At 37.8% G+C, this 20000-nt stretch overlaps 1 protein-coding gene across 33 annotated transcripts in view; it reads right to left on the minus strand.

The window, feature by feature from the left end:
- Window positions 1–20000, minus strand: part of LOC106875065 (neuron navigator 2) — a 1326672-nt gene that overhangs the window by 339386 nt on the left and 967286 nt on the right. For all 33 annotated transcript variants that reach the window (XM_089339295.1, XM_089339289.1, XM_089339294.1 and 30 more), the window contains one exon: window positions 13810–16168. In XM_089339295.1, the coding sequence (XP_089195421.1) occupies window positions 13810–16168 (2359 nt within the window). The remainder of the gene's footprint in view (window positions 1–13809; window positions 16169–20000) is intronic.

Consider the following 20000-nt stretch of genomic DNA (forward strand, 5'->3'; position numbering starts at 1 on the left):
TATATATATGTGTGTGTGTGTATATACATATAATATATACATATGCATATTGCTATGTACACATGCATACATACAAATATACATGTATACATATGATTATATGTATATATATATAAATATATACACTCACATATTTTGATATACACACACACACATATACATACATATATGCATATTTAAATATTATATGCATTTATCTACATACAAAGAAGTATATATATCTCTCGGTGTGTGTGTATGTCTATATATATATATATACATATACATATATACATATCAATAGATAGTTGATGCAATAAGAGACATTACACATCATTTAACTTTGTATCCAAAATAGTTCCACCATCATACACATGTCCTGTGCCACCAATATTGATCTCTGTCTCTCTGGCTCTGACCAGATTAGACTTCATGGAGACACAATATGGCATTACAAAAAGCTTAAGGAATTTTCGCAAAGCTGGATATACCAAACGCATCTCTCTCTCCGTTCAATCCCCCCACATGGCTGCTGTACAGTTATTTCGTTTATCTGAATTTCTTCCATGCCAGACCATTTCTGATCTTATCAAAAGCTGTTTTGAAAGCTACAATATTTCAATAATGTTTTGTGTCTGTGCGTCTTACACTCCACCTATACTTTGGCATTGACATTCATCACTCACCCTCACCGTTTCATCCGCCTCTTGCAATCCACCCCCCTCTCTCTCTCTCACCCTTTTCCATTCTTTCTTAAGTGTGAGTAGTTTTGAGGATCTTTTGGCCTTGCCGAAGACTTAACTACCCTATTGGTGTGGGTGCCATGAAAAAAAAACAAATGCTTGCTGTTAAATACAACTAAGTACCCGTTCTGTTAAATGCAGGGCTGTGAAGGTCCTTCAGTGTTGCTGAAGATCTAACTCCCTTTCCAGTACTTGCACCCAGTTAGATATTGTTAAGCACCCACTTCTGTTAAGCATTGGGCTGTGAAGATTCTTTAGTTTTGTTGAAAACTTCACAACCTCTCTTAGGCTGGTGCCTATGGAAAAATGTACCCTGTATATATATATGTATGTATGTATGTATGTATATATGTATGTGTGTTTATATGTTTGTGTGTCTGTGTTTGTCCCCCCAGCATTGCTTGACAACCGATGCTGGTGTGTTTACATCCCTGTAACTTAGCAGTTCGGCAAAAGAGACCGATAGAATAAGTACTAGGCTTACAAAGAATAAGTCCTGGGGTCGATTTGCGGTGCTCCAGCATGGCCACAGTCAAATGACTGAAACAAGTTAAATATATATGTATACATATTATCCATTCTGTCAGGGGACATGATGCAAAGTGGATCCCTAGTGGGAGTCATTGATGTTTTTGTGGGATTGGTCTGTGAGGAAAAGTGATTGTTGTTTGTGGTGGGTGTGTTTGGAACCTGAATGGTCTGTAATTAAGAGAATAAAGGCCTAAGAGAGATGGAGTGGAGGGGAGGCAGAAGGGAAGAAAGGTAGATAGGGGTAGGGAGAGGGAGAGGGGGGAGGAGAAAAGATGGGGAAGAAAGAGGAGGGGAGAGTGAGAAAACAATGAGAAAGAAGTTGGGGAAAGTGAGAGAGAGAGGTGGAGGGAGGGACAGAAAAGAAGAGAGAAGGAGAGGTGGGAAATGAAAAATGAGAGAGAGAGAGAGAAACAATGTGAATGAAATGGAGACAGTGAATGAGAGAGGGGAAGGAGAGGGAGGAGGGACAGAAAAGAAGAGAAAATGAGAGATGGGAAGTGAGAAAGAATGAGAGAGTGAGGAAGTGAGAGAGAGAGATAGGGAGAGAGAGAGAGTGAGAGGGGGGGGAGAGAGAGAGAGAGAGATGGAGGTGGTGTTGGTAACTATTTCTTCTCCTGACTAATTATATAAAGCAATGATCTAATTGAAAGTGAGTAAAGAATTTTCAGCAACAAACAAAAGACGTTTCCAAAAAGGAAGTCTTTTACTTCCAGCAGTTGGTTCCATGATGAACAAGAATGGTTCATTTAGAAACTGGTGTTATATTCTTTATATTTCTCATATCTATTATTGATTGATTCAACTTATTGATTGATTCATCAACTCCTAATTGTCATTATTATTATTATTATTATTACTATTAGCCGGTGGCATTGTTAGCATGCTGGGCAAAATGGTTGGCAGCATTTTCCCCAGTTTTTTTCATTCTGAGTTCACATGCTGTCAAGGTCGACTTTGCCGGTAGAATTGTCAGAGTGCCAGGTAAAACATGTAGAAGCATTTTGTCCATCTTTACGTTCCGAGTTCAAATTCCACCAAGGTCGACTTTGCCTTCCATCCTTTCAGGGTTCATAAATTAAGTACCAGTGAAACACTGGGGTTGATGTAATCGACTAGTCCCCTCCCCACAAATTTCAGGCTTTGTGCCTTTAATAGGAAGGATTATTATTATTATCATTATTATTATTAATAAGGCGGAGAGCTGGCAGAACCGTTAGCACGTCAGGCAAAAGGCTCAGTGACGTTTTGTCCGTATTTAGATTCTGGGTTCAAATTCTGACGAGGTCGACTTTGCCTTTGATCCTTTTGGGGGGGGGGGGTAGATAAATTAAGTACCAGTTATGCACTGAGGTTGATGTAATTACCTAATCTCCTCCCTCAAAATTTCAGGCCTTGTGCCTTTGGTAGAAGGGATGATGATGATGATTATTATTGTTATTATTATTTTTATTATTTTTATTATTATTATTATTATTATCATCATCAATATTATTATCCAAGGAGGTGAGCTGGCAGAATCGTTAGCACACCTGGTGAAATGCTTCACAGCAGTTCATCTGCTTTTACATTCTGAGTTCAAATGCTGCTGAGGTCGACTTTGCTTTTCATCCCTTCAGGATCAGTGAAGCAAGTACCAACTGAACACTGGGGTCAATAGAATCGACTGACCCCCACCCCTAAAATTTTAGGTGTTATACCATGGTAGACAGTAAGCTGGCAAAATTGGTAGCACACAGGACAATGCTTGGCAGCGCTTTGTCCGTTTTCACACTCTAAGTTCAAATTCCACCAAGATTGACCACCACCACCACCACCACCACCACCATCACCACCACCATCATCATCACCACCATCATGTAAAACAATGATGACAACAACACCAACAACAAGTGAAGAAAGCCAAGAGAGAAAAAGAGATGGAAAATTTTGTTGTCTTTAATATGGCAGTAATGGAATGTTCCAGAATCTGTGATGACTGAGAGAGAAAGAGAAGACAAGAATGGAAGATAGACGATAGAAATGGAAGCAGAAGAAAGACTAGGAATTCGGTTAGTCAATAAAACTAGAGTTTTCATAGAATGAGAAGTATCACACACACACACACACACACACATATAGTATATGTATGCTTAGACATATAAACACATATGTATATATACACTCTTAGACAGATACAGAAAGAAACATACATACACATGTACACAAATAGATGAATATATTAACACACATACATATATATTTGGACAAACAAACAAAACAAATGCTTACACACACATGTAGATAGACAAATGTACACACACACACACACAGATATATTGAGATATGTTCACACACACACACACACACACACACACACATACAGGAATATATATTCACACTTGGACAAACACATAAACACACACACATAGCCAGAGATGTATAAGCATGTACTTAATCGTACAGACATACATATTCATACACAGATCTATAAACACGTACACAGATACACACTCACCCAATCTTACAAGGACTTACACACACACACCCTTACCATTTTACAAGCAAAGACTTACATGTACGTACATACATACATACAGATATAAATGCTATTCCAAGTAATGACACAATTATACACACAGAGATACATTACACACATACATATATGTATATATATGTATGTGTGTGTTTATGTATGTATGCATGTGTGTGTATGTGTGTGTATGTGTGTGTATGTATGTATGCATGTAGGTATGTGTATATGCCTGTGTGTATGTGTGTATGCATGTAGATATGCATGCATATCTATCTATCTATCTATATATATATATATATATATATATATATATATATATATATATATATATATATACATATATATATAGGCTTATATATATGATAAAGGAAATCAATTAGAAATAGCAAGCTGTAAGACTGATATATCACAGATGACATAACTTGGTTAGTTGTACTGTGTGTGAGGACACGTACATGATACACACACACACACACACACACACACGCATATGGTGCACTACTAACGTTTTTGTCTCAACATATTTAAAAATTACGTTACACACACACACACACACACATATATACAAACATATATACATTTATATATATATATATATATATATATATATATATATATATATATATATATTTATACACAGACACGTACACATGCATACACACATATATATACATACATACATATACGTCTAGGATGTTTTGTGTCAGCACAAAAATTAAACATTAACTGCAGAAAAGATTCACCTGAAGTGTAAAATCGGATATTCATAATAAGTTTACTGACAATGACAGGGTCCCAATAGAGCGAGGGTGGGGTGGGAGTGGTACAGTGAACACGAGGCTGAGATGAACAGGGGGATGAGGTGAACGGGAGTGATAAAGTGAACAGTGGCAGATGAGGTGAATATAGGAATAAAAGGTGGGTGTTGGAATTCCGTGCTGTGTTGCTCTTATGCCTTGTATATTTACAATATAAATATTTAAAAATAAAATATCTTAATTTTTTTTTTTAATTTGATGTTTTGGTTCCATTAATATACAAGAAAAAAATAGAAAAAGACTCAAAAATCTCGTCGAAAAAGGGAAAAAAATGCTGAAAGACAAGAGAGGACAATAGGATCGTAGGAGTTACCTCCCTTACACTTAACAAAAAAAAATAATGTTTTTAAGACAAAAAATTGGTATTTCTGAAGAATATTTTAATTAATTAATGGGATTTAAAAATAGAGTGATGGTGATGGTGATGATGGTAGTTGGTAGATTTTTTTTGTGTGAAGGCTAGTGACCGTGGTGATGGTGGTGGAGCTAATGTTGATGTTGTTGGTGTTGTTGTTGGCGGAGGTGGTAGTGAGAGGCTAGCGATAGTAGGAAGTGTGGTGACAATATGATGACGATGGTGGTGGTGGTGGTTGGGACGGTAATTGTGCAAAGGGGACAGTGGTAGTCTTGGTGATTGAGGTGACCGTAGTGGGGATGGAGGTAGTGGTGGTGGTGATGGTGGTAGTGGGGACGGCGGTAGTGGTGGTGGTGGTGGCGGCACTTGTGATGGTGATTGTATGAAGAGGTTTGAAGAGGATCGTGGTGGTGGCGATGTTAGAGTTTGATTGCTGTAGTGGTTGGTGATAATGATAAGGGGAAGATGGTGGCGATGGTACTGGTGTGTGTGAGAGTGTGTTTGGGTATGAGGGGAAGATGGTCGTGTTGTTGTTGGTATTGAGATGGGGGTAGTGGTGGTGGTGGTGATGCCGAGTTTCGTTGCAGTAGTGGATAGTGGTGTGATGAGAGGAAGTTGTTGGTGACGGTAGTGGTGGAGGTGCTGACGGTGGTGGTAATAGTGGCGAAGTGGTAGAGATAGTGGTGGTGGTGATGGTGGTGGTGGTGGTGATGGTGGTGGTGGTGGTGATGGTGGTGATGGTAGTGGTGGTAATGGTGGTGGTTGTGAGGTGGTGGTGGTAGTGGTGGTGGCTGTGACAGTGGTTGTGTGAAGTGGATGTTGGAGAGAGAGAGAGAGAGAGAGCGAGCAAGAGAGTACGTGATGGGCAGAAGATGTTAATGACGGTATCAGTGGTGAAGGCGGTGGTGATGGTGGTGGCAGGGTTGGGGAGTTGCATGAAACAAAACTGGTCAAACAACAACTGAAGACATTTGAGAGTTGATGGTTTAAGAGGCGAGGAAATGCCACTCCTCATGACTCAGAAACAGACCGTTGGCAACATATTCTCTGCTATTAACCATTTAGAATTCAGATTATTCTGTGAAATGTAAGGATTATTTATTCAAATTGCTTTGAATTAATCATTCCTCATCCCTTAGCCTTGAGATTTTCCATGATGTGATGGCTTATTTTTAGAATGATGTTGTAGGGTCAGTGTGAGAGGCTGGATCTGGCAAATTTGAACAGAAAACAAGTAGAATAGTCCGGCCAAATCCTCCACCTCCTCGTCATCATCATCATCATCATCAACATCGTTTAATGTCCACCTGGCATGGGTTAGTTGGTTTGACAGGAGCCGGCCAGGCAGGAGCCTGCACCAGACTTCTGTGTCTGTTTTGGCACAGTTTTTATGGCTGGATGCCCTTCCTAATACCAACCAACCAACCAACCAACGATTCCCCCAGCAGAGTGAACTGAGCTTTTTAGGTGGCACAAGCAAAGGCGAGGTCAGTTTTTGGCAAGGTTTTTACAGCTGGTTGCCCTTCCAAAGGCCAACCACTTTACAGTGTGGACTGGGTGCATTTTAAGTGGCACCAGCATGTGGCCAGTAAAATGTAAAAAGCATTCAATTTACTCTACCCTTCAGCATTCAAGATTCCTCTGTCAAATGTAATGCTTATTCATTCACATCGTTTGGAATTAATCAGGAATTATCTCATAACTGAGATTTTGATTTATGTGATTGTTTATTTTGAAGATGACATAAGTAAGTTAGTGTAAGTAGCCGTAGCTGGCCAGTTTCAATATAAAATAGGTGGAATATTTGGGCTGGATATAGTTCCATTGTGTGACATCTTGAGCAAATGTCTTCTGCTGTAGCCTCGGGCTTATCAAAGCTTTCTGAGTAGATTTGATTGACGGAAACCGAAAGAAGCTCATTGCACACATGTGCGCGTGTGTGTGTGTGTCTGTCTCCCACCACCATTTGACAAGCGGTGTTGGTGTGTTTACATCCCAATAACTTAGCAGTTCAGCAACAGGGACCAATAAAATAAGTATCAGGCTTAACTCCATGACAACGGTTTTTTTATCAGGCAACTAGGTTGCACTGACAGTAATCCTCTTGGCTGAGATCAGCAATTAGCACATGACAACGGTTTGGCCTATATTTATGTCAACCGCTTTTAAAGCAAGCACCGTTTATTTATGTAAACTGCCACCACTGCGAGGACCATAAATTCAATGAAACTGGCGTGGCTGGATGCGACTGTAAATTCCGTGAAGGGCCAAAAGAATTTGCTGAATGTATAGGAATTTAATAGGAAGTCATGGTGGAAATGGTGGTGTAACTGCCAAAACTGCTGCTTTGGTGATTGACTCTCAAACTGAGTTGGAAATGTTCACATGAAGAATCTAACAAACCCTATCAAATTCTTTGGAATTTGAACAGTGGCCTCTATTATCCATTCCGTGAGTGACAGTGGATATTTATGTCAACCGGTACACAAAAAGGTACAAAACTGCAGCAAATATTTTCATAATCTGATTCAAAGCAAGTACAAAACGCAACTAAATTGAGACCAACTGATGTTATGGGATTGAAAAAAAAATAAGTCTTGGTGGTCGAGTCATTCAACTAAAAAATTCTTCAAGGCAGTGCCCCAGCATGGCCGCAGTCTAATGACTGAAACAAGCAAAAGATAAGAGATAAAAAGCAGATATACAGATGCTTCCCGAAGCATGTGGTTTTAGGTTCGATCCCACATCACACCTACTGTAGTTTCAGGATGACCAATGCCTTGGGAGTAGATTTCGCAGATGGAAACTGAAAAAAGCCTATCATGTATATTTATATGTGTGTGTGTGTGTGGGGGGAGTGTATGTATTTGTGTCTGCTAGTTTTGATTTTGTGTAATAGTTGTAAACGAGTGTCACCCTCATACAAGCGGTGACCTTTGTTTCCAATCTCCCACGAATACGTGTCTGGTCATCTGGTCATAAGGAAATATGAGTTTACTTGGAAACAGGTGAGGGTTGTTGACAGGAAGGGCATCCAGCTATAGAAAAAAAATCTGCCTCAACAAATTCAAGCAAACCCATACCAGCATGGAAAAGTGGATCTTAAAACGACGATGACGATGACAATGATGATGATGAAGATGATGATGATGATAACAACGATGATGATGATAAAGATGACAATGATGATGATGAAGACAATGATGATGATGATGTTGACAACAATAATGATTATCTGCATATGAACAAATAAAGACTAAAAGGTATGATTTGAGGCAGATGTAACTGCTATTTCTAAGGCAGTGGCAACCTGACAGAGGCACCCTCAGTGGCTGCTGCTGCTGTTAATCAGCTGATCATGATGATGATGATGATGATGTTGTTGCTGTCAATGCTGATAATGATGTAAGCTAGTGTAAATCTATGATTTGGAAATCATGATTGCAGAAGAGGTGGAATTAACAAAGATTGATGCCTCATCTTTGAGGACTGGAACCGAAGAACACACCAGAAATAAATGAAGAAATAAATGAAGAAAATGGGTAAATAATTAATTAAAAGAAATTAAAAAAAAAACCTCAACAAATGATGTCCAGAACTGGAAATGTTGTTTTTGAGAAACACTGAAACATGATCAGGCCCGGGGTGGGGGTGTAGATGTTTCACAACAAACATCTTCTGTTTCATTTAAATAATGTAAATTTTTAATTAAAGATATTTTTGTTCATTACCCAGTGGAATGTTTTTGTTAAACTCACATACACACACACATACATACATACATACATATACACACACACACACAAATGTATGCAAACATATATACATACCCAAATGTACACAAACATATATGCACAAACATATACAACACATACAAATACACAAGCGGATATATGCACAAACACATGCACACACAAATATACGCAAAAATATGTACGCAAACATATATACACATAAACATGTATACATACACATGTGCACATAAACATGTATGTATACACAGAAACATGTATATACACACAAACGTGAATGGATGCAGGCTCTTCTGCGTACATAAATACACACCAGAACATGTTTAAGTCAAAATTGTTAATAATAAATAATTGTTAACTTCCTTATCTCCATTTTCTTTTCTTCTCTTAACTGGATATAAACTATATATATATATATATATATTTCAGCCATGTAACCACATGTGCTTCTCGTGGACTTTTTTAAAACTTCTCCAGACCTTTCCTTCCTCCTTTTTCTAATGAAGAGCCATGCTCAAAACATTATACACCCACTCTTTCTTCTATCTTATACATTCCATTTATACATCCTCTTGACTTTGGTTGTTTTATTATTTTTAATTTTTAATTTGCCTAAATACATACATACACACACACATACATGTATGTATGTGTGTGTGAGGCAGATGTCTGCCTGTCTTGACATCACCTGATAGTTGTAAAATGATTGTCAAACACACATTATATATATATATATGACAAGCTTCTTTTAGTTTCCGTCTATCAAATCCACTCACAAGGCTTTGATTGTCCCAAGGCTATAGCAGAAGACACTTGCCCAAGGTGCCACAGAGTGGGACTGAACCCGGAACCATGTGGTTGGGAAGCAAGGTACTTACCATGGGAGTTTGCTCATAACAGTCATGGTGGTAGTCATAATTACAATAGGGACGGTACTAACAAAGTGTAAATACTATTGTTTCAATATTAAAACAAAAAAACCCATAAAAAAAACAGGGGAGGGGGCGGGGTGGAAGGGTGTGGAGACAGATCTAAATATAACTGTTTTCTGAAGATGTACTTAAAAATCTTTAGTGTTTTGTTAGAATGGCCATATTTTTGGATTGTTATTTTTTTTTTTTTAAATTTATTTATTTATCTATTTATTTTGAAGAGAAAAGAGACAAAGATAAGCTGGCAGAAATTTCTAGTGCGAGATAAGTGAGGAGCAGAAGAGATGGTGGTGGTGGCGGTGGTGGTGGTGGTGGTGGTGGTGGTGGTGGTGGTGGTGGTGGTAATGAAAAACACAATCAGCTTAGAGGAGATTAGAGTAAATCTCGAAGAATAAGATGACAAGAGGAGGACAGAGAGATAGATGGGTGGATGGGTGGGTAGGTAGATGCATGGGTGGATGGGTGGATAGAAAGACGAGTGAGTGGGTGGATGGATGGATGAATGGGTGGATTATTAAGATGAGGGATGTGTATGGAGAAAAAGAAAATTAAACTTAGGAAATATATATATATATGTATGAATGTAACACACATACATACACACATGATGGGCGTCTTTCAGTTTCCTTCTACCAAATCTACTCATAAGGCTTTGGTCAGCTTGAAGCTATAGTAGAAGACACTTGCCCAAGGTGCCACACAGTGGGACTGAACCTGGAACTATGTGGTTGGGAAGCAAGCTTCTCACCACACAACCATGCTTGTGCTTACACACACACACACACACGCATAAATACACACACATATATATGAATTCATTTATATGTGTATATAAAAGAGCTTCAAAAAAGCTATTGGCCATTGCACAAGCACTCAGTTCTGTATACACAATTACCTATAGCAGAAACAGCCATAAGCTAATGAAAGAAATTTAAGTAACTCATTTTTTAAAATTATAATTATCAATTAATTGAGGTTATGTCCTGTATTTTCTTGATGCTTTTATCCCAAAACGTAAATACAATGAGTTCTAAGAACTGGTTATTAACAAAAAGAAAAAAAAGGAAAATTAGAATTTTGGGAAATTGAAGAAGAAATTCTGGAATTCAAGGTCAAATCTCATTTATTGAAGATGATTTGGTAGAAGAGTGAAATAGGTTCTACCATTCCTCAACAGCAGCAGCAGGTTCAGCAGTGGATTGATGATGATGAGGACGGGGAAGGAGAAGAAGAAAGGAGACAGAGGAGGAGAGCAAAAACTGAGATATACTAAAGAAACAAAAAAAAAGAAAGACAAGTTCTGAGAGCGAAGCCAGACATTTTGGGAATTAGAGGCAGGCCTAATACACACACACACACGTATGCGGACATTCTATCTAACACCAGCCTGGGTTGTTGAGTACTTTTAATGGAAGTACCTGCAAAGCAAGCATTTGAAGGTGATCCACGGTCCAGCCTGCCTCCCTGTCAACTGACCGCATTTCTTGTGTGGCCATTAACCCTCAGGACATCGGACAGGACATCAACCACATCAACTTTACAGAACTAGGAGTGCCCAGTAACAACCACAAGCACTTCCTTTTCTTTTCCTGAACAATTTCTAGAACGAACAGAAAAATTTAGAAAATAGTTTTAAATATTGATAGAAGCATTGATGCAGGTATGGCTGTATGGTTAAGACGCCTGCTCTCCGACCACCTGGTTTTGGGTTCAGTCCTGATGTGTGGCACCTTGGGCAAGTGTCTTCTACTATAAGCCCTGGGTTGAATTTGGCAAATGAAAACTGTGTAGAAGCCAGTCATACGACTGTGTGTGTATAAATGTATATGGGTGTGATATATGTGTGTGTCTGACGCTTTCTTTTTTGTCTACCACCACTACCACTTGACAACGGTGTTGGTTTGTTTGCATCCTCATAACCTAGCATAACCTGCTGAGTGCATAAGGGCTTAAGCTATTTGTTACCATGTTTCTGTTGAAATATACTGCCCTTAAATAATTTATTAAAATATGTAATTTATGTTTGGAACATAAATTAACATAAATTAGCATGAATGATGGAAGAAGGTTTTAATTTAGATTACTTTAAATAATGAAATCTGGGACAGTTTCAAGGAAGATGGCATCAGAGGGATTAAATGGAGATTAATCCTGAAACTATAAATAGAATCACAATATTTCAACTTGATTACATTATTATCTTCTTGTCTTTCGTCTTTATTTAAATTTAGTTGGGAGATAAATGAAATCCACCCATCCATCCATCCACTCAGCCACCACCCTTTTAGAAGTGTGTGTGTGTGCATGACTGATTTGTAGGAATGTGTGTATGTGTGGCTTTTAGAAGTGTGTATATCTGGGCATTAGAAATGTGTGTGTGTGAATGTGTTTATGTGTGGCTTTTAGAAGTGTGTATATTTGGGCATTAGAAATGTGTGTGTGATTTTTTTTTAGAAGAGTGCATGTGTGAGTATGTGTGTGTGTGTGTGTGTGTGTACCTGTGGCTATTAGATGTGTGTGTATGTGTGAGTGCGCATGTATGTGTGGCTGTTAGAAGTACGTATGTATCTCTGGTTATTGCAAAGAATCTCTCAGAATAAACAGATGAATAACCAAATGTCACCCTCTCATACTAAAATCCACTTGAGATGACCTCAACCTTTAACTTGGCTCTTCCAGTAATAAAGTGTGCAAAACTTTTATTTCATTCAGCAGAAAAAAGCGAGGTAAAAGGCAAGGGTCAGTGGTTCTCATAGAAAACCCATAGAAGGGCCACAAAACTTGGGGTGGAGTGGCAGTGGTGGTTGGGGAGATGTTATAAAGAATGACTTGATAAGAAACTTTGACATTATTTATATTATTCATCATTATTCAATTGTCCAGGTTTTCAAGATAATATTAGAGGGGGGGGGGTGTAAAAAACAACCCCTAAAAAGGTCAGTGAGTTTATAAATCTCTAGCAGCCAGCAATTGTAGATTCAGTGTTTTCAGACTTTCTCAGATGAATGAGGCTGACCTATCAAACCAAGATTTTCTGAACTAGGAGGAAAAACACTTCACACACACATATGTATACATATATATATATATATATATATCACAAGACCTTCTCAACTGAGTGAAGGATGTGAAAGCATGATACACACACACACACACACACGAATGACATTGAATTGTTTTACCTTTAATGATCTATTTAGTGCATAGTCTCTGTAATCATTTTGGACTTGTTACATATTAATCTAGAATACACACATACATGCACACACACCCACACACATATATACACACACATACATGCATACATACATACATACATACAATACATACAATGTGATATTATTTCTAAGAAAGAAACGACTCAATACATGTGTAGACTGAAGATGCATTATGGAGATTGGAAGGTTGACTGTTTCACAATGGCCATTAGTTTCATCCTAAGTTGGGGATCCTCAGACAAGTGCTGGACAGAGAAATCGATATTGTACTTAATAGTGGTGAGATTGGCTTCAATATCTGTTCATTGGTCAGTCTATCTGTCTGTGTTTACGTATCTAAAATGCATACATGCTCATTTTTTGGTCAAAATGTTAATGTTTTTTTGACAAAATCTCAAAAGAATAACAAACATATTTATTCTTTTCTTTTCTTTCTCTTTTTTTTTTTACTCTATCCCATAAAAATGGCACCCCTTTGTTCAACATTCAAGACTCCCTAGTTTTCATCTCCAAAGGGCTAAGCGACTTTAAATGAAAATAGTTTCTGCAATTGCGTCGAAGAGGACATATAAATATAAATCAGGAGAAAAAGGGAGAGAATGGAAAAAAAAAAAATAATAAATAAAATGAAAAAAAAATACAGACAAAATAACAATATTTTTCCTTTCCTTTCAAATCTTTAAAAATCAGAAATTTTATCGAAAAGCAAACAGAAAATATTGCAAATCCCTTCTTTCCTTCTACTCTTTATAGATAAAAATTTTGTCACAAGGAAAGTAAATTATTACCAAAAAAAAAAAAAAAAAAAAAAACAACAACAAAAAAAATAAATAAAAATATACATATAAAATAAAAATGTAAAAAATTTAATAAAAGAGAACAGAGAACCATTGTCTTGAGAGAAAATGCTTGAAAACAAAGAAATCCTAAAAAGAGAAAGAAAGAGAAATATTTTAGTAAGTTTTTTACCTGTCGTAATCCAAAATTCCGCTACTTTTCTGCATGCATTCTTTAACTGCTTGCATTCCTTCACGGAATCGCTGTTGTAACCGACGAGCGTACAGTGATGCACCTCCTTCGCTTAAATATCCACTACCCATATCGTCACATCGTTGGCTTCTCAGTATATCTCCGTCGGATACGTAGCCGGATATATAGTCGTAGGTATCCAAATCGGATGCGTAGTCGCTTTCTAGAGCGCTTTGACCCCCCGATGACATCGCTCTCTTAATGGAACCGGAGCTGTAGTAACCCCCTTGGTCCATGTACGACCGGTTCATACTGAGCCGACTCGACCCACTCCCACCACCGCCGCTGCCACCTCCGGCGTACAGAGAAGTCGGTACGGATATTCCCGGGATATGAAAGTTTTTGTTTGACGATGTACCAACATAACCCCTGAAGTAGCCATACGGCATGGCTCTCATGATCGGGGGCATAGGTTTGATATCCATCGTCTCCCCAGCATCATCGATAAATGTAGTCTCCTTATTGTCTTTCTCCAAGATCAGAGTCTCTTTACCAGATTTAGAAACAGTCTCAGTTCGCACCTCTGTGTCAAATGTGGTCTCGATCTTTTCGCCATGTCTCGGTTGAACAATCGCCACATTATTCGCTGGTTTCGCGAGCTGTGAACTAAGAATTTTGACTCCAAGACGAGGAGAATTGGTAGAACTCGGAGTTGGTTTTTCGGCTGCTATTAACTCCTCGTAGTTGTTTGCGTGTGAAGGATAACCTTCGTTTTGGCAATGACTATTCGAATGATGCTCTTGACTTTGGTTATCATCTCCAACAAGGCTGTTTTCCTTGACAGTGTCCAGCTTTTTAATTGCCTGGCGCTGTAGAGCAGACAGATTGGTCTGAGTGTTTCCATCGACTTTAGCCACTGGTGGGAAAGAATTTGGTGTAAGGGAACGAGTTGGTTTGACAACATTTACACTTTGGGAGATAGCATCGCTACGTTCGGCACTACTCAAGTCTTTGTCCCGGCTCTGTTGATGTCTGTGGCTACTACTTCGTTCGGACTCATAACCAACTGCAGGCACAGTCACTTCTACGTAATGGCTGTTGGATTTGCCCGGGATACCTGTTTTGCCTACCATGGTTGTGGGGCTGAGGCAACGAATATTCTGTCCTTGAACTGCAGCTACCTGTCGGATCGTCGGAGAATTTACAAGACAGGGTAGATCTCCGTCTCGGTAAACATGGGAATCGTAGCCGTCTTTAGCTGTAACATTATCACTTGGTATACTGAGCAACTGTTGAGATAGTTGCCCTTCATCTGGTAGTGGTGGTGGGGGAGGTTGGTGGATATTTAAATTCTGGCGGGAACTTTTCGAAGACTGTCTGTTCGATAAAGAAGGCGCCAGTAGTTGTGTGTGTCCTCCTTTGCTGTGGTCACGCACGGCTGATGGCACTTTGACTTTTTCTTCTTTGCTACTTTTTCCTTTCGGTTTTGGAATGCCAGTTGATGGTGGAGGTATCTGCGAACCCGGAGAAGGCTGTTTGCCAGATTTAGCACCAGATTTCGGAATCAGACTGGTAATTTTCGAATTCTTCTTAGAACTGTTTGATTCATCATCTCGCTTTGATTCATTCCTATCCGATTTCAGGTTTCCAGAAGAACTCTTTTTCCCTGGAGGTGGAGAAATTTTACGTGACGTTGGCGCCAACTGATTTGAATAATTTGGACTTGGGGTTCGGGGTGAAGGTGAGGGTGTGCTTCGTTTGGAAGTATTATCATCCGTAGATAATCCAGCAGAATCTCTTTTTGCATTGAATGTACGACCTAATCCTTTTTTAGTGATCTTACTTGATAGTTTGGGGCTACTCGATCCAGTGGGAATGGTCAGAGAACCATTTTCCATTGAACTAGAACCACGAGCGCTATTGGAAGAGGACTTCTTGTCGCTGTTCGTGTCTTGCTCAGCACAAGACTGAGGCAAGTTACATGCACTGTTGCTACTACTGCCACCGCCGCCGCTGCTGCCGCTGCTCGAGCGGGACGGACTCTTCACAATGCCGCTTCCTTTAGCTTTTTCTTTCTCTTTATTGAAGAATTTAAACTTATCAAGCATAGAGTTCTTGTTAGCTGCCGGTGTTTTCTGAAAGGCACACTTCGAGGACTGTGAAGGAATAGCTTGGCCAGTGTTTAGGGTAGGGATTCGTCCAGGCTGTTTCTCAAGTCCTGAATGAGGTGCTCGGTTGCTCAATGTCTTACCCCCAGGTGTCGGAATGTTTGAAGGAACTGCAGAAGGGGAGGTTGCACGGTTGGAAATACCGTCTCTTGCATTGGCGTTGTTGTTTCTTACGATAGTAATGGAAGAACCTGCAAGACACAAAAAAACAGAAAAAAAGGATAAATAAATTGCGTAAGAAAACACAAATAAAAAAAAAAAATAATTAATAAGGAGGAAAATAAGATTGTTTTAATTGGTTTACATTAGCAATTCTATGTTTTTACACTGTGGCCATGCTGGGGCACCACCTTGAAGAATTTTTAGTCGAAACAGAAAAGATTGAGAAATACCAGCCACTGTGGGACGAGATAGGAAAGTTATGGGGCATGAGGAAAGTAATGGTGATACCGGTGGTAATTGGAGCATTAGGGAGCAGTTTCCAAGGGCTTTGAAAAACATATTGAGAACATTGGAGCTGCTGTCAGGCTCGACACTGACAAAATTCTGTGCTGCGTCTGATGCAGCATGGAATTTTGTCAGTGAACAGGTCGCAGTCTCAAAGCGATGAAAATATTTTGGCAAATTAAATTTAAATGTTGAAGTGAATCTAACGGTTTTTGTGTGTTTCTTAAATCGCTTATAAACACCTTCCCCGCAGCAAAAAAAAAAAAAAAAAAAAAAAAAAAAAAAAAAAATGACCGTTTCAAAATACAACAATATTTGTTTCAACACACGGTTTCACATCAAGAATCTCGTAACACAAATTGATAAAAATGATAATTTTGCTAACAATTCTGTCAGCCTTACGTATTTCAGCAATATCAAAGTTAAGTATAAGGCAGTGCACTGGCAGAGTCGTTAGGGGAAAAATGCTTAGTGGCATTCTGTCTGTCTTACATTCTGAGTTCAAATACCACTGAGGCTGACTTTGCCCTTCTTTCTTCCTTTCGGGGCCGATAAAATAAGAACAAGTTGATCACTGGGGTCGATGCTATCGACATATCCCCACCCAGATGAACTTGCTGGCCTTGTGCCAAAATTTGAAACCAAATTAGAATCAAGGATGAGGCGGAGAGCTGGCCGAATCCGTTACCATTCCCAGAAAAATGCCAAGTTGGCATTTCTTCTGACTTTACATTCTGTGTTTGAAAGGCGTTGGGGGTTGACTTTGCCTTTTGTCCCTTTGGGGGTCAATAAAATAAGTACCAGTTAAACAGTGGGGATCAATGTAATTGGCTTACACCTCCCACCGTGAAATTGCTGGCCTTGTGCCAAAATTTGAAAGGAATATTAAAATGAAGCATAGAAGCAAGAATGAGCCAGTAGAAACATATTGGTTGTCATGGCTACATATAGTTGAAGGTAAAAATATATTTTGAGGACTGACTAATGAAAAATTTGTGAATATTTTTCAAGATTAGCAAGGTGGAAAAAAAAAAAAAAAATAAAGTATGAAAAAAAAATGAATTTTTTTTTTCTTTTTTTTTTCCGAAATTTAAATAAAAGAACAAAAAATTGTCATAGAAAAACAAATTTTTTAAGCAAAGAAGCTGAAAGTGTCAAGAAAATATATTGAGATAAGCAAAAGTGTATTAAAAAATGTGTTAATACTTAAATGGTTAACTATCTGTACAGTTGTATATATATACGTTTGTGTGTGTGTGTATATATATATATATATATATATATATATATATATATATATATATATACATATATATATATATATATACATATATATATATACATATATATATATATATATACATATATATATATATATATACATATATATATATATATATATATATATATATATATATATATATATATATATATATATATATATATATATATATATATAGATATATAGATATATAGATATATATATATATATATATATATATATATATATAGATATATATATATATATATATATATATATATATATATATATATATAGATATATATATATATATATATATATATATATATATATATATAGATATATATATATATATATATATATATATATATATATGTATAGATATATATGTATAGATATATATGTATAGATATATATATATATATATATATATATGTATAGATATATATATATATATATCATTGTGTATCTTATCATTGTGTATCTTATTCAGCAGGGTTATACTACTGAAATTTATAAAACAGCAGTATTCATCTTGACAAAGGCATGATGGAGTTGAAATTTGTATATACAATGGAAATTATGCCAGTAGTGTGGAATGCATGCCAATTCTTACAGACTGGAAGATTAGAGAAAATTGACCAGATATTATTATCAAAGACCATCAGGAAAAGAAATGTTTGCTAATCAATATAGTAATTCCAGTAAACACACACACATACTTACACAGATGTTTGAATACATATGAAAGAACCAGAAAAAATCTACCCTATGTAAATATATAGATCTGGAAACCAAGATAGCCAAATTATGCAGATTAAAAACAAGACCAACCCTTTCCTCATAATCATAACTGGTGGCAAGGGTATGATAAAGACAGATGTAGACAGACAGACAAACGTGTGTGTGTGTGTGTGTGTGTGTGTAACCAAAGCCTCCTGGATGTAAACACAACATATTAGAAATGGTACAAAAAACCATGGCATGCACATAGAGCAGAATATTTTTAACATGACTGCAAAAAAATGTGATGAATAAAAAATGTACAAAAAGAAAAAACAGGAAAACACCAAACAAAACAAACACCACATGTAGACGAGGAACACAGAATTGCGTTCAGCTGGAGCAGTGATTGTATGAAGCTGGCTTCTGATCTTAACTGATTGGAAGTGTTATCATGTACATTGTTTTGTCTTGGTATAAAGGATAAGCTACAGCAAATATTCTGCTCAATACCACAGATTTGCTTGTCAGTTGTTGGACCTAAACCAGTTGGGCATGTCCCTTAGTGCATCTCTGATCACAAGCGGAAGTAGTGGGGAAGCATCATAGCCATGTGTTGAGAGGAATTCTTTGGCATTTGAATTATACACCTCTGGAAACATGGGTGTTTCATTCAACATCCTTAAACAACCCTCATTCAGGGACGTTTTGAGAGGGATGGATTACTCGAGCTGAAGGAAATTCTAACCAGGGCCCTACCTGCGAGGTCGTGCACTGTTTATCTTGATATGAGATCACTGTGTCACGCACATAGAGTTGTGATGCAGGTGCCTGGTGTACCCTTATCAGACGGGTAGTCATGATGGGTATACTGGGCTTTGTATGTTTGTACCCCAGTGTCACTTTGATGGCACACACTGCTCTCTCATTCAATAATAATAATAATGATAGTGCTCTCTGCTATAGGTGCAGGGTCTGAAAGTTTATGGAAGGGTCAAGTTGATTACATAGACCCCAGTGTTCAACTGGAATCTATTTTATTGACCCTGAAAGCTTGAAAGGCAAAGTTGACCTCGGCAGAATTTGAACTCTTAATGTAGCAACAGGCGAAATACCGCTAAGCATTTCGTCCAGTGTGCTAATGATTCTGTCAGCTCATAATAATAATAACAACAATAATAATAATAATTTTAATCTTAAATTTTGGCACAAAGCCAGCAAATTCAGTGGTGGAGATAAGTTGATCACACTGGCCCCAGTAATTGCCACCATGATAATAATAATAATAATAGTAATACTACTACTAATAATAATAATAACAATCCTTTTTACTGGAAGCACAAGGACACAAATTTGGGGGAGGGGACTAGTCAATTACATCGACCCCAGTGTTCAACTGGTACTTAATTTATTGACCCCAAAAGGATGAAAGGCAAAACTGAACCTTGGGAGAATTTGAACTTACAACGTAAAGACACGAAATACCGTTAAGCATTTTACTCGGTGTGCTAACGTTTCTGCCAGCTCACCACCTTAATAATAATAATAATAAAATCATCACATGTAGTAGTAGTATCACCAGCACCATAATC

This window comes from Octopus bimaculoides, chromosome 21 (assembly GCF_046866305.1).
Source record: "Octopus bimaculoides isolate indiv1 chromosome 21, ASM4686630v1, whole genome shotgun sequence".
In the NCBI taxonomy this organism is placed as follows: domain Eukaryota; kingdom Metazoa; phylum Mollusca; class Cephalopoda; order Octopoda; family Octopodidae; genus Octopus; species Octopus bimaculoides.